A 13639-nucleotide genomic window follows, 5' to 3' on the forward strand; every position below is an offset into this window, starting at 1 on the left:
AGTGGGAAATAAAATGTCGGAGTGTCCTTTTGTTAAGCCAGCACTCCTGAGTTCTGCCGGCCCCTGCCACGGCTGGCTGCACGGGCTCCCCCATTCTCGGAGGTGTGGAGAACTGCCAAGGATGTTTTCAAACCAAATAATAGAGCCCCACAGCTATGACTTTTGCAGAGCAAGTTATGGAAAGAAAGAGAGCACCTGTGCTACTCGTGTGGACAGTGCCGTAGGGCGAGGCATGCGTGGCAGGCCTCGGCGCCCCTGTGGAGGGCAGGAGGGCACCATCCTGTGTGTTTCAGACAAGGAAGGTCCTTACCCAGATGGCCCTTCTCTGAGTGTAGTGTCCTGGGCTCTGCAGATAGTCTGAGCTCCCAGATAATCACGGCATGCAAATGGGGGAAAGAAAAACCAACGACAGTCGCCGCTCAAGAGCACCAAGCTTGCATTGACTGCTCCATGCTTTATATTGTACTTTTTCAGAGTGCAAATTCACCTGCACCAGCGGTAAATGCTTGTATCTTGGTTCGCTGGTCTGTAACCAACAGAACGACTGTGGGGACAACAGTGACGAAGAGAACTGTCTCCTGGTGACCGAGCACCCGCCTCCGGGCATCTTCAACTGTAAGTCTCTCCTCCCACCTGGGTGGCACTGTCTGATGTGGTTCTGAAACTGTTAGGAGGTGGGGTCACTGGGACATGGGAAGGAGGTTGTTTTCTGGTTCAAGAAAGAGATTTGCGTTTTCACAAAGGAAATGTTTTCTTCTTTTAGGATAGAGGGGGCGGCATGTTTAAAAGTAGGAAATTCGTTCTGTTCTCTAAAGTGGTCGGCGGAGCTGTGTTTTGAAATAGGCTTTTACTATTTATCTGAGCAATGCCTGGATTCCAGGAAATCGTATATTGATTTAGTATTCTTCATACCCTCATTATTCCTTCAGAAGTAATTTTAAATAAGCAAAGAAAGATACGTGGAAGGTCCGTAATTAATCATGCAACTGAAATATGAAAGTAGAAAAATTTACATGGGATCCTTAAAGGTTCTGGTCATGTGTTTTTCTGTTAGACGCTGGACGGAAACAGCTGGAGTGAGGTTTTGACACGTGTGAATCCCCAAGACGGAGGCTTTGAGCATTTCTTGAATTTGAAGAAGTGGAGTCAGGGTTTGAAGCGCGTTGGTTTTTGATCTCATGGTTTTTGTGACAAGGGGAGAGAAAGAAGGCAGCTTTGAAAGCCCGCTGAACTTCTCATAGGGAAGCTGGCTTACTGTTTTCTGTGTTTCTCTGGGCTGAGTGAGGGGGATTGAGGGTGAGGATCTTGTTGCAGTTGCACACCTTGGGAAGAGCGTTGGCCGGGCCGACCCTCCTCACACGGCCTCCTTAGATCATTTTATGATGCGTTCAGCTTCTCTCCCCATCTTTGCTGACATTATTTTGAGGAGTTATATTTGAGACAGATTTAAAATTTTTGTTATGGAAATTAGACTACATAAATACCAGTGCTGCAAATGTGAAAATGGGAGGGGATTTAAAAAAAGAAACTATTTTCTCTATTCCTACTGTATTTTTATATGGGGGGCAAGTTATGTATGTCCCCAATATAAAAATGACTGTGCTCTAGCACATTTTAAGCCTGCTATTTATGCTTGCTAAATTCAAGAGACTTATAGTACAAATAGTTTTTCTCAGGTTTTTCTATTGTGTTTCCATTTGCATTTTCTCCTACCCAGCGCTCTTTGAGTCCCATCTCTATATGTTGCATAGACAGTTCTCAGAGGCTCGGGGTGGGCATGTGCTTGCCTGGCCTTGGGTCCGTGTTTTAGGCAGTAGTGTCTGTAATACAGCTCGCCTCTCACCTGGAGTCATCTGGCCCACAGGCCCCGGCTGCCCCCAGGCCCAGGATGGCCCGGAGGCACTCGCTCTGGCTGTCCTACTTAGTGCATGGAAGCAGGGCTGGGTGCAGGAAGAGGGAGGAGGGCTGCAGGTCAGGACGGGGGACTGGGAGCTAGGTGAGCACCTCCCTGAGGACGAGCAGGCAGCAGGCCAGAGGGCCGGGCGCCCTGAGGAACCCTGCTTGTCTGCCTTTCCACATGGATGGAACAGTGGTGTTTTTGTCTCCTGAGCCTCAGCACCCTCAGCTGCACAGTGGAGGCATAAGAATGGTTGTTGGAGCATCACACAGGACCATCCACAGACAGCACTTAGAGCAGCATATTCCGGGTACTAAGCACTCAGAGATTACCTGAACTCAGGCTGGGGGTCTTAGAAGGAGGTGAGAAAGGCAGCATCTTACTCTGTTTTCTCTGGACTTGACTAACAGCAGACACGCCATGGTAAGCTGTGTGGAGAATATCAGGACCTTGTGTGCTGCCTTGACCGGGTTCGGAGTTCTGGAGCCCTGGCCTCCGCTCTGGGGTGCTCCACAGGCTTCTTCTGTGTCTGCGGGCTCCTCCTCCTTCACTACAGGGCCCTCTTGCTGAGGACTTCCTTGTTTTCAACCCTCCTTCCTACCCTTCCTTCCTCCCTCGCTCCCTTTCTTGTCAGTATTCTTTCCAGTTTTTAAGGCCTGTCTCCAGATTGATTTTCCACTCATTTTTTTAAAATGCAAGCACTTTAATTCTGCCTAGAAGTCAGGGGAGCAGTTACATCCGTCAGTCGTCCGACTTTGCCCTAACAGAGGAGTCTGACCATCCTGTTGGCAAACTCTTGGCCCCCCACTGTTCAGATATGACTAGAACTTTTGTCTTTATAGCTAAAATGGGATATTATTTACAATATACTCTCTTCTAAGAAGACTGGAGAGCCAGGAGATGGAATGACAAAGGGCAGGACCGTGCCTGTGGCTTCGGATTGATCTGGGTTCACGGTTCGCCCTAGGGAAGTGACAACGCCTTTCAGCTCAGGTTGTCTCCCTGTGGAATGGGCACACTTCCTGCCATGCACACGTCTGTAGGAAAGAACGTCCGTGGGAAACACAGTCTATGTCATCGTGTTGCAGTTGCCATCTCCACTCCCCATGTGGCCCTTCCTGGGGGGTGTGCGGCTGTGACTTTGTATGGGCCGTCTGTAACGTCAGAGCCGTTCTGTACACGGAGCAGAAATGCACAGGTGTCTACAAGTGCACTTGCCCAGCAATCCTGGGTGATTCTCCCTATTCTGTCCCCTGGGGGAGCCTGCGACCTGGCCCGTGGCTGCCCCCCACTTTCCCCTCAGGTTCTCTGCAGGTGCCCGAGGGAGCTGGCTGAGTGGTCATGGGGGTCACTCATGGCGCAGGTTGCCTCTGGATGGTTCTGTGTGGCTGGGAACTCCGGGGCAGGTGGTGGCTCCTCTGTCCTCTGCTGTAGCTCACCTCTGCCAGGTGTGCGGCTTCCCAGGGGAGGAGGCCAGAGGATGGTCTCCTATTGATTAGATATATATTCTCTTCCCGGTATTCTTTTGGGCAGCGAACAGGGATATTTCACTTCCTGTCAATAGCTGTGAACCCGCCTTAGAGCCTCTCCGGTTGTCAGTGGGTGTTAGTGGATGACACTTTTTATTGGATCCTTGACCAGCCCGTTTCCTACAGCTGACAGACAGTCTGCCTTTCATGGTGCGCCACTCTGACGGTAAGGTCCCCTTCGTCTCCACCTGGATGGAATCAGAGTATCCCGTGAACTCTTGTGTGCAAAGTACCACGCTCCAGAAAGGCGGTGCCTCGTTCTTCTTCCTGCTTAGGAGCAGGATTGCTTTGTGTGATCTGTGTTCCCTTGTTCCCACCTGAAGGATACACTCGGTGTTCCAGATCTGAGGGTACTGAGGCTGAAGCGAGATGAGACTTTCTGGATTTCCAGATGAGCTGGAATCAGTTTAGTTTCCTGTCCATGCTGTTAACTTTGAGTATGCTCCATGGCTCAAATGTCTTGGCCATATCTCCCATTTGATATTTGCCAAATTTCAGCATGCATTAAGGTTAACAAGAAAATGTTGCTGTTATTTCTAAAGCCAACAATAATAAGAATCACAGAAGCTCTGAAAGTTGCTGTAAGTAGTTTTTCTCTTCAAACAAAAATGTGTTTGGAGCCCAGGCTGAGGCACAGTTGGTTTCATCTGCCTCTTGCTTCTCCTCACCGTGGTCGGGTTGTCCTTGGACCGAGGCTGCTTTATTCTGCTGAGAGATCAAAGGGTTTTGCATGGACGTGGAGGTCTGGGCTGACACCCATTATCTCCTGGGGAAAGAGTTTTCCTGGCTGCATCTTTCTGTGGAAGAGGAAATATGCTGTCGGCCTAAGTGACCAGCTTTTGTCACATCTTTTCTCTGGCTGCTCTATCAAAATATTGTACCCCTGAGTAGTAAACATACAAATTATACAAACACAATTATTTGTTATTTACACAAATAAAATAATCATACAAATTATTCCTTATACAAACAAAATTATTTATGAAGTACTTTCTCTGGTCGTTGTACTAGGCCTTGTGGAAATGAGGAATGAAGGAAAATATAGACCCTGCTGTCGAGGTGCTGAGAGTCGGGAGGCGAATTCACACCTGCACAGTCAAAGATAACTAAAAACGGGCCCAGGGAGTGAGGGCCGAGCGGGTGCAGTCATTCGTGGTTCAGGGCATAGAGAGATTCATCCTGGTTGGATTAGTGGTCACAGTGGCTTCCTGGAGGAGGTGTGCTGGATAGCGAGAGGAGAGGACAGGGTGCCAGGGCCCAGAAGAGCATGAGCGTAGGTTGGCAATGAGGGTGGCGCTGTTCTGGGACAGAAGGCCATGGCTGGGGCCTGTGTGGGGCACAGCTGAGATAGTGGGTTGGGCCTAGAGAGAGAGAAACCGGTGTATAAGGCTCCACCTCCTGCCCTGGTCCCCGGACAGGCCACCTGCTAGCTAGCCAGCTGCAGGGAGCCTGAGACTGGCATCCTGCTTGGTGGACCCATCACCTCACCATTCCTGCCCAGCCAAGGACATCCTGTGGTGCTATGTTTCCAAAGCCCCTTGGCCACATCTTATTGGGGGACAGCAGCGCTCCTTCGACTGTCCAGAAGTGATAATTGAGTGGTCTGTGCAGCCTGGCAAGTGCCACTTCCTCCGAAAGCCTTGGTGAGCACAGACACCCTGAAGCCAGCTCTGCTGCGGGATTCTCAGCACTGGACCTTAAGAGTAACGTCAGCACTGACAAGAAGCCACAGCTTTTCCCTTTGAGCTTCAGCGGAGTTTCCAGTTAACTGAGAGGATCTGATTCGGGGAAAGCAGGGAGAGGAGCAGCTCCCCTTTGCTACTCGAGCGTCAGGGGGAGGCTGCTTCCCTCTGTATAGAGACCTCATAAAACTGACCCCAAATCAAATGGACTGGAGCTGACAAAACGCACCCAGTTATGCCAGGATTATGACTTTAGGACTTTTTCAGGAGGAAACTTTTTCCTCCCATGGCCATTAAGGGTAATAACAACCAAACAAAATAGAACCCAACTTATTAAAATCTGAGCTGATTATCTCATCTTACTTCCGAAACCAACTCTTCCCACCTTCTTCATTTTTCCCCCAAAGAGACTGGCATCCTGCTCGTCACCTGTAGTCACCAAGCTATCACTGCCCTGCTTCCCACCTTAAGCCAGCAACTTCCCACCTCCCAAGCATGTCGTTTGTTGAGGACTTGGGGATCAGGCTTATAACCACATAACCACATAGGAAACCCGTGCATAACCAGGGCTCGCAAATGCTAGACACTTCTATTTTTTTTTCCCTCTAATGATTGCAGTAAACCTTAACCATAATTCTCTATATTAGAGAATAGTCACCAAATGTCCTTTTCGAGTTCATATTTCTCCAGTTGTCTTATAAATGTGCGTTTCGATTTGTTCTGTTTATCATTTGTTTGCACCAGGATCCAAAGAAGCCCCAGGCATCGTAGATCGCTTTGCTCCTGAAGGATCTCTGACTCTGTAGGTTCTCCCTCTATATCTGTTTCCCCTCCCTCCATCCTCCTGTCTCTCTCTCCTCCTCGTCCTCTTCCTCCTCATCCTCCTCTTCCTCCTCCTCCATTTTGTGACTTTGGGTGGAGGGGTCTGGCTTGTTTGTTCTGCAGTTTCCGTGCTCTGAGTTTTGGTCTCTGCTTTCCTGTGGAGTCACTGAACATACTTCTCTGTCCCACAGCATTGCTGCCACGTGGTAGGCGATGCAGAGGCCTGGGGAGACTCAGGTGTGATCGCAGGGTGGGAAAGCACTATCTCGCTGCAGCTCTTCCGTCAGGAGTACACTGTGTCTGCTGGTCTCTTGTGTGACACCGTCGGGCATCTAGGTTTTCAAAACAGTCACCACCAAATTCTGTCCTTTTTTCTCCAGTAATTAGTGGGGATACGTCTATAAAGAGAAATTCCCCATCAACAGTTGGATTACCCTGAAGTGTATATCATATAGGATCCATTAACTTAAGGATGAGGGTTCCCTGTCACTCTGCACAGGTGACCACTGAGATTTCCTCTCTGTGTTACTGTGAACTGATGAATTGAACTATGTTTGATGCATACACTTAACATTTTTAGGAACCCCCTCTGCTACACTTGGATAGCCACCTCCCAGGTCTCATCTGGAATTTGGGGATGGTCAATGACCTGTGTAACTCCAGGTTAAATTCCAGGCATGCAGGGGCTAAGCCCTCTCCCCTTCTCTTCTTTATGATCCTCCTTAACATTTTCTCTTCTCTGGCTTGCTTTATTGTAAGAATGCGGTATATCGTGCATATGACACACAAAATGTGTGTTAATCGACTGCTTATGTTACGGGTAAGGCTTTCAGTCAACAGTAGACTATTAGTAGTTAAGTTTTCAGGGAGTTGAGAGTTATACACAAATTTTCCACTTCACGGAGATCAGAGCCCCAACCCCCAAATTGTTCAAAAGTCAGCTGCACATAGTGGACACTCAAGAGTGTTGACTGGAGACCGTTGATCCTTTCTCTGCTGCCTCCCAGCATCATATGAGCATGGCTGCCAGGTGAACAGCGCTCATGCGGTCTCTGCGGTAGCCTTGGTGCCTGCCACGGTGCCTGGAGTGTGTAGCATATGGGGCATGGCCCTGTAAATATTTGCTGAGTGTAGGGATGAATATTATTATTTTAGAAAACTCAAGCCTGACCGGAGGATGAAAAAGGCTTTTGCTTGCATGGCCTAGTACCTTGCAAGTGGAAGCAAGGATTGAAAATATCCACGTGATCCTGGCAGCCCGCATGAGAAGACAAAGGAAGAGACTACATAAGGCTGGTGCCCTCAAACTGCCTGTCCTTCCCAAGTGTGTTTCGACTGCCGTAAACACCCAAACCAACCAAAGTAGAAGCCTACTCTGGTAAGCATTTATTCTGGGACTGACAGTGTGATAGGCTTTTACTGTGCGTGTGACCAGTCAGGGCTTCCCAGTCCTGCAGCCCTGGAGGGACAGACCTTTGGCTTCTAAATATCCATCTGCTGTGTAGGAAGGACCAGTCGTGTCAAGCCCAGAGAAAATGCGGAGTGCTTCTGGCCGGCCCTAAGGACGTGTTAAGGGTGTGAGCAGATGTGAGTCTGTGTGTGCATGCATGAGATGTGAGTATACTAGAGTGGGACTGTGTCTTGTGTGTGTACAAGTTTGTGTGAGAATGTGGAGTACTGTGTGTGTGCACAAGTGTGTGGGTGTTGGAGAGTGTGAGTCTGGTGTGTGCATGCATGTGACTCCGTGTGGTGTGTGCATGCATGCGTGGGTGTGTCGTGGGTGGAGTGTGTATGCAGTTGTGTGAACGTGTCTGTGCACGTGTGTGAGGGTGAGTCTGTGGTACATTTGTGCATGAGTGTGCACGTGTGTGAGGGTGAGTCTGTGGTACATTTGTGCATGAGTGTGCACGTGTGTGAGGGTGAGTCTGTGGTACATTTGTGCATGAGTGTGCACGTGTGTGAGGGTGAGTGTCCTGCGTGTATATATGAGAGTGTATCTGTGTACATGTCTGTGCGGGTGTGTGCATGTGTGGGTGTGTATGTGTGAGGGTCTGTGGTGCATGTATACATGAGTGCGTGTGCCTGTGTGTGAGAGAGTCTTGGTGTATTTGTACATGAGTGTGCATGTGTATGCATGTTTGTGTGTAGGTGAGGGTGTGTGGTGCATGTGTGCGTGAGAATGTGCGTGTGCATGTATGTGAGTGGGTGTGTGCGGTTGAGTCTCTGGTGCATATGTGCGTGAATGTGTGTGTCTGTGAGGGCGAGGCTGTGTGGTGCATGTGTGCATGAGTGTGTCACCTGGAGTCACCACCACTCACTGCCTGTGGTTTTAAGCAAGTTGTTCAGCCTCTGTGGACCTCGATTTTCTCGTTTGTAAAATGAGGATAATATTGGTATCTCTTTCAAAGGGTTGTTCTGAGGATTTACTGAAATAGTGCAGGAAAGGCAATTAGAGTAATACCTGGCCCACAGTACATGCTCAGTAAGCGTCATCTGTTGGAGGGTCCACTGCTTCCTGGGGATGGGAATTAGGAAGGCAGCTGCTGTGTGCTGAGTGCTCACTGTTTACAAGTATCGTCTCGTTTATCTCTCAAAAGCACCCTAGAAAGGTCATAAGAATGCAGCGCTCAGGGCGGTGAGGCGGTTTACTCGGAGTTACACAGCCAAGGTGTGCCGCTGCTGGGGTGTTGAACTCAGGCCGTGGTTTTGTTCGTCTTTGGAGGTGCTATTTTCCCCTCCCATGGTATTTTTCCAGTAAGATAGGGATTTACTCCTCAGTTCTTAAAAGGCTTGAAGGGCTTTGATGGTGGGGATCAAACCAACCATATTCTCTTCAGGAGGGCCACAGAGGATGAACGTTTTCAGTTGATACAGAGATGACGAATTTTGGTTTCAGGCTGGATTTTCAAGCAGATTATGAAAAATTAACCTGAGAGCCCCTGTGTGTCAGGGATCGTGGATTCTGTCGATCTCTTGGGGTTTGCTGTACAAACTGATAATATCCCTGCTTCGATTGTGTCCCGTCCAGGTAGTACTCGTATGACCCAGAAGCCAACCCTCCTCTCTGACTCACTGTTCTGTCAGGAGGATGGGGATGATGACGGCTGCCCTGGGGAGGCCAGAGGCAGCGTAGCTTCAGCGTGGGGGCAGCTCTGTGTCTGCCATCACCCTCCCCGCTTCATCTCCTGCCAGACGTGGGCTTTTAGCCTCTGATCTCCAATTTCCCTCTGACTCTGGCCTGAGCGCATCGGCCCCTCCAGCATCTCCGGCTGTGCTGGGAGGGGTGGGCCTGCCTCGGGGCCCTCCGGCATTCAGCAGATTGGACTTTCTGTGTTGACGCTGCTGACTGCAGGAGGCGTGGGACGGGGGTCTTCCGGGTTGCGGTGGTCCTTGGAGCGAGGCTGGGGTGAGGGGCTCTTGGTTTCCACAGACTTAATTCTGGCTGGCCTCCATCAAGGCCACGTTCAATGAATCGGGCTATTCTGCGGAGCAGCCTGTGTGCTTTGGACAGGGCTCCCCGCCCTCACGCTACTTTTTTTTTTGACTTAAAAAAAGAATCTGTGGCAAAGCAATTACTGACTGTGACAGTGACCCAAGGTGGTATTTAAAACAAGATGTGGAGGGCATTGTGCCTCTCTTTGGGCTTGCCACGGGATCGGATTGCAGGGACTGTCACTGGCAGCTCACTTCTGCCTGAGTGGTTCTGTGGGATGAGCCCCAGGGAGGTGCCGGCAGCCTCACCCTCCCCTCTTGGTCCCGCCCCGTGTGTTGGCTGCCTTTGTTTCTCCAAGACGGTTTTCTGATCAATTAAAATCGTGTAGGGTCTTAAACGGTAATTCTGCCTTTTCAAATAAACAAAGGCGGAGAACAAATGGGAGGGTAAGTTTTAATAAACCTTAGGCATCATTTCCTCCTGCTGTGACACTAAATTTACTCGGATAAAAACAACCTCTTAGATTTACATTTTGATTCTGTTACTGCTTTCATGTGTGCGGGGCTGTCCCACTTCAGATGAAATTTATCCACTTCTTTAAATATTTAGTAGTCTAGCGTGGATGTTAATGAAAGTCTGGCGGTGCTATTTTGAGAATTGCAACAATGATAGTAATTTTCAGTGTCAGATTCCTGCTTCGCAAAGGGAAAGAGGGATGGGAGAAGGGGGAGGGAAAAATGGTTTCAGTTCTAATAGAGTTTGCCATCCGCTGGGCCGTGCCAGACAGATGGGTCATGAATACTGTCTAGACGCTCTCTGCCTGAGCGAAGCCCTGGTCTCTAAGGACACGCAATGAGACGCCGGCTTAAGTAACTGGGGAAAGTCAGGGCAGGCTCTCCTGTAATCAGATAGAAATCAATGTGATCCTGCTTCCTGGGGGAGGCCGAGGGGCGGCTGGGAGGGTGTGGGGAGAGGGGGTGCTAAGAGAAAAGGCCCTCTGTTACTGATCAATTTTAGTGCAAACTTGACAATTATTAGGCATTAGGGAGCGCGTGAAAGGACAGTTGTCGGATGGTAACTCTATTGATTTAGGCTGTACTGCCCAGAATGCAGAATGATATATTTCAGACTCGGGCTTCAAAGGCCAGAGAGGAGCTGGGGTGAAAAGGAGGATGTCGTCTTGTGTGGTTAAGACGGGAATGCAGCCCGCGGGGTGACCTGCGTTAATTGTGTACATTAACACCCTCGGCACTGCTCTTGTTGAGACCGTGGGTCTTGACTGCTCATTTAGCATCTTAATTTGCAGGGGTTTTAGAGGCTCACCGGGCTTGCTTTCTCTTTTTACGAATCTCTGCGCATTTCTCCACGCTGGGTCTCTTCCGGGCAGCTCCACGACTGGCAGAGCTGTAGGAAGGTGGGTAAAACATTCCCCAGCGCCTGCCTGGCTGCGCTTGGGTGCCTGCGGAGTCGTGATGCTTGTCTTCCTCATTATTTTCTGAGTGGCAGGGATGGAGTTTATGTGACATCCGAAGTGAGTTTCTGCTCATGAAGACTCCCAGTGTAAGTGTGGTGAGAGTCGGGAAGGAGATGTTGCGGTAAAGATGAGATTGGGGGGCGGAGGCTGGGGGACCGCCGACAAGGCGGGGAGCGACGCAGCAGCCTGCGCTTTGGCTGGGAGGTGCTTTGTCGCTTGGCTTCATGGCCCCTAATCACGTCTTCATCTTGAAAAAAAATATCCAAAAGGGTACTACAGTGAAACTTGGAAGGGACCGTCTTTGAGTAATTGCAGAAATAACGCTGAAGTCTAAAGCTGTCATGAGATATGTCGTGGACTGCAGAGGTGGGTGACCCCCTGAGGGCTGGACTTCTGAATTCACCTTCTGGGCTGCTGCCTCTTTCAGTCATGTCAGCTTCAATGTGGGATAAAACCAGCAACCTGAGCTTTTCAGTCATCATTTTTTCATTCCTTCATCCATTCTTGTTCTGTCCCAAGAGCTGATAGCAGAGGGAAAAGAAGATATTTTTTGCTTCTTCCTTCCCAGAAAGAAAAGAGAGATCAAAGATAAAAAAATATTTTCAAAGTTGACGATCACTGGAGAGGGAGAAAATAAATCTTGTTTCAGGTATTTGCAGTTGTGAGGAGCGAGTGGGTCTGTCCTCTTTCCAGACGGCTCCTAGAAAACTTGCCCTGGTCCTCCAGAGGGTCCAGCTGTTCTTAGAGGGCACCTTCTTGCCCTAGACCCTTTGCCTGCTGTTCACACCAGGACCTTCCACTTAGGGCAGACTTCATTCCCTGGGATGGCCTGTAGGGAAGGGACACATGGCAGGGGCTGGGCTGTGGACGTCAGCATTTCTGCTGCCAGCCATGAGGCCTGGAAGGGGAGCCTCATGCTAAGTGAGCATTTACCACCTCTTGGTTCTGTTCACTTAAAATCTTGAGACCATAAAGTGCATCTCCCCGTTTCAGAGACTCCGGCGGCTCAGTGGGGTGACTCCAGGCTCCTATGTGTGCTTGGGAGGGGAGAAGCTCAGATTGCCCAGCCTCCTTGAGAAAGGCCCCTGCCTTCCTGCAGGCTTGCGCCTGTTCTGGAGAGGGCCCCTGAGCCAGGCTGTCCACTGTGGATGGCTCTGCCATGGCACTCTCTCATTCATCCTGATCTCTCTCTTCATTGTTAGTGGGTGGGTGGGGGGGGGGGGTGCTGGGCATCTGTTGTTGGCTTTATTCTAAAAATTCAGAGAAAAAGGAATTTGAGCTACACTTCTGGCCTTTTACTCTTAGATCTTGGGGGAAGGCCAGCTGTGGTTCCAGGTAAGGTGTACTGCCCGGGCCCTTGCACGCCAGCTGTTCTGCTCGTCTGGGTTTGGGCGGGCGGTGGGTTCAGGCCCAGCCGTTCTCTCTGTCACGGGGCCGGGGTGGTGGCTGAGCCAGTGAAGCAAAATGATGGACGGGGTGTAAGCCTGTGTCTTGACTGCACGTGACTTTTCGTGGAAGGACAGCCACAGGAACACACTGCGGAGAGAGTTCCCGCTCCCATTTACGTAGGCTCTGGAGAGAGAAGTGTTGAGTGTCGTCTCTTCTTTGGTGAGAGGGGTTGGCGTGAACCCAGAATTTTAAATGCCAATCTGACCTTAAAAGGCTGGCGGAGGCCCCGCCCTTCCAGGTCTACCCGTCCCTCCCGCGAAAGCCCCATGAGGCCTCTGGATCAGCGGCCGCTGCCTCCTCTCGCCCTTCTGGTTTAGTGTCTGCTGTAACTGGAAATGGCAGGACCTGGGGCCAGTGCAGTGAGCTTCTCCGCCCCCACCCACGCCCCCCGAAAACAAAACACGAGATTCCAAGACTGATTAGTTTTCATAAGTTGTTGAAGGAGAAATAGTTGTTGAAAAATTATGTCTGGATAGGGGGCTGGAGGGTGTTACAGAGAAAACATGTTTGGGGTAGTCACTTGTGGAAAATTATACGCTGAGTGGTAGAGAACATCCCGTCTTTGGGATACTTAATGGAAGGTATTTTTCTGAGTATTGAATGTGTGTGAGGCATGGGCTGGGCTCTGTGGGCAGGTGCAGGGCTGCAGGGGCTGGGTGATACGGGAGAGTGCATTGTGTGTGAGACGGAGGCTTTGCCTCCCAACTTTGTTCTGTCCAGTGCTAGATGGTGTCCTTGAGAAGGCCCGCAAAGTTGTGGCCCGTATCTGCGGTGCCGGTGTGTGGGACAGAGGGAACATCTTCCTGAGCCTGGGTGCTCAGGGAGGCCACCATCACCGGCTGGCGGGGTCTGGAGAACCCCTGCTCCTCAGGGCGGCCCGATGGGAAGGGCGGGCAGTGCCATCGGGAGATGGCTGGGCAGGAATGCCACATAGGCTTGTCATGGAAGCTTGTGGGGAGGAAAGGGCTGACTTTGAGGGGCATCACTAGAAAGGTAGGTAGGGTCAGATTCTAGAAAGCCAGAGATGTCATAGGTTAGATCGCTTTCATTCTCTTTCATGAAGGAAGTCATTGAAGGTTTTTGAGCAAGAGAAGCTATGACACAAAGCTGTTGTATAGCTGGAAGGTCCTTAGAGATGGCTTAGTTTAGTTCTGCACTCAGGAAACTAAAGCCTGAGAATTTAAATGACCGTTTCAAGGTCACAAAAATAGTCTTTGGCAGAAGTCCTGATATGTATGTTTCTCGTCTGTTTGGGCTACTTTTACCAGATATCCTAGACTGTGACAGGTTTGGCTCTTTGTCCCCTGCAGATCTCATGCTGAGATGTAAGCCCCAGTGCTGGAGGTGGGGCCA

At 50.2% G+C, this 13639-nt stretch overlaps 1 protein-coding gene across 2 annotated transcripts in view; it reads left to right on the top strand.

Annotated features, from left to right (window-relative positions):
- LDLRAD4 (low density lipoprotein receptor class A domain containing 4) overlaps positions 1-13639 on the top strand; it is a 435244-nt gene that overhangs the window by 220090 nt on the left and 201515 nt on the right. For both annotated transcript variants that reach the window (XM_011936638.1, XM_011936639.1), the window contains exon 4: positions 475-615. In XM_011936638.1, coding sequence (XP_011792028.1) covers positions 475-615 — 141 coding nt within the window. The remainder of the gene's footprint in view (positions 1-474; positions 616-13639) is intronic.

The sequence above is a fragment of the Colobus angolensis genome, unplaced genomic scaffold (assembly GCF_000951035.1).
Source record: "Colobus angolensis palliatus isolate OR3802 unplaced genomic scaffold, Cang.pa_1.0 Scaffold155, whole genome shotgun sequence".
Taxonomy (NCBI): domain Eukaryota; kingdom Metazoa; phylum Chordata; class Mammalia; order Primates; family Cercopithecidae; genus Colobus; species Colobus angolensis.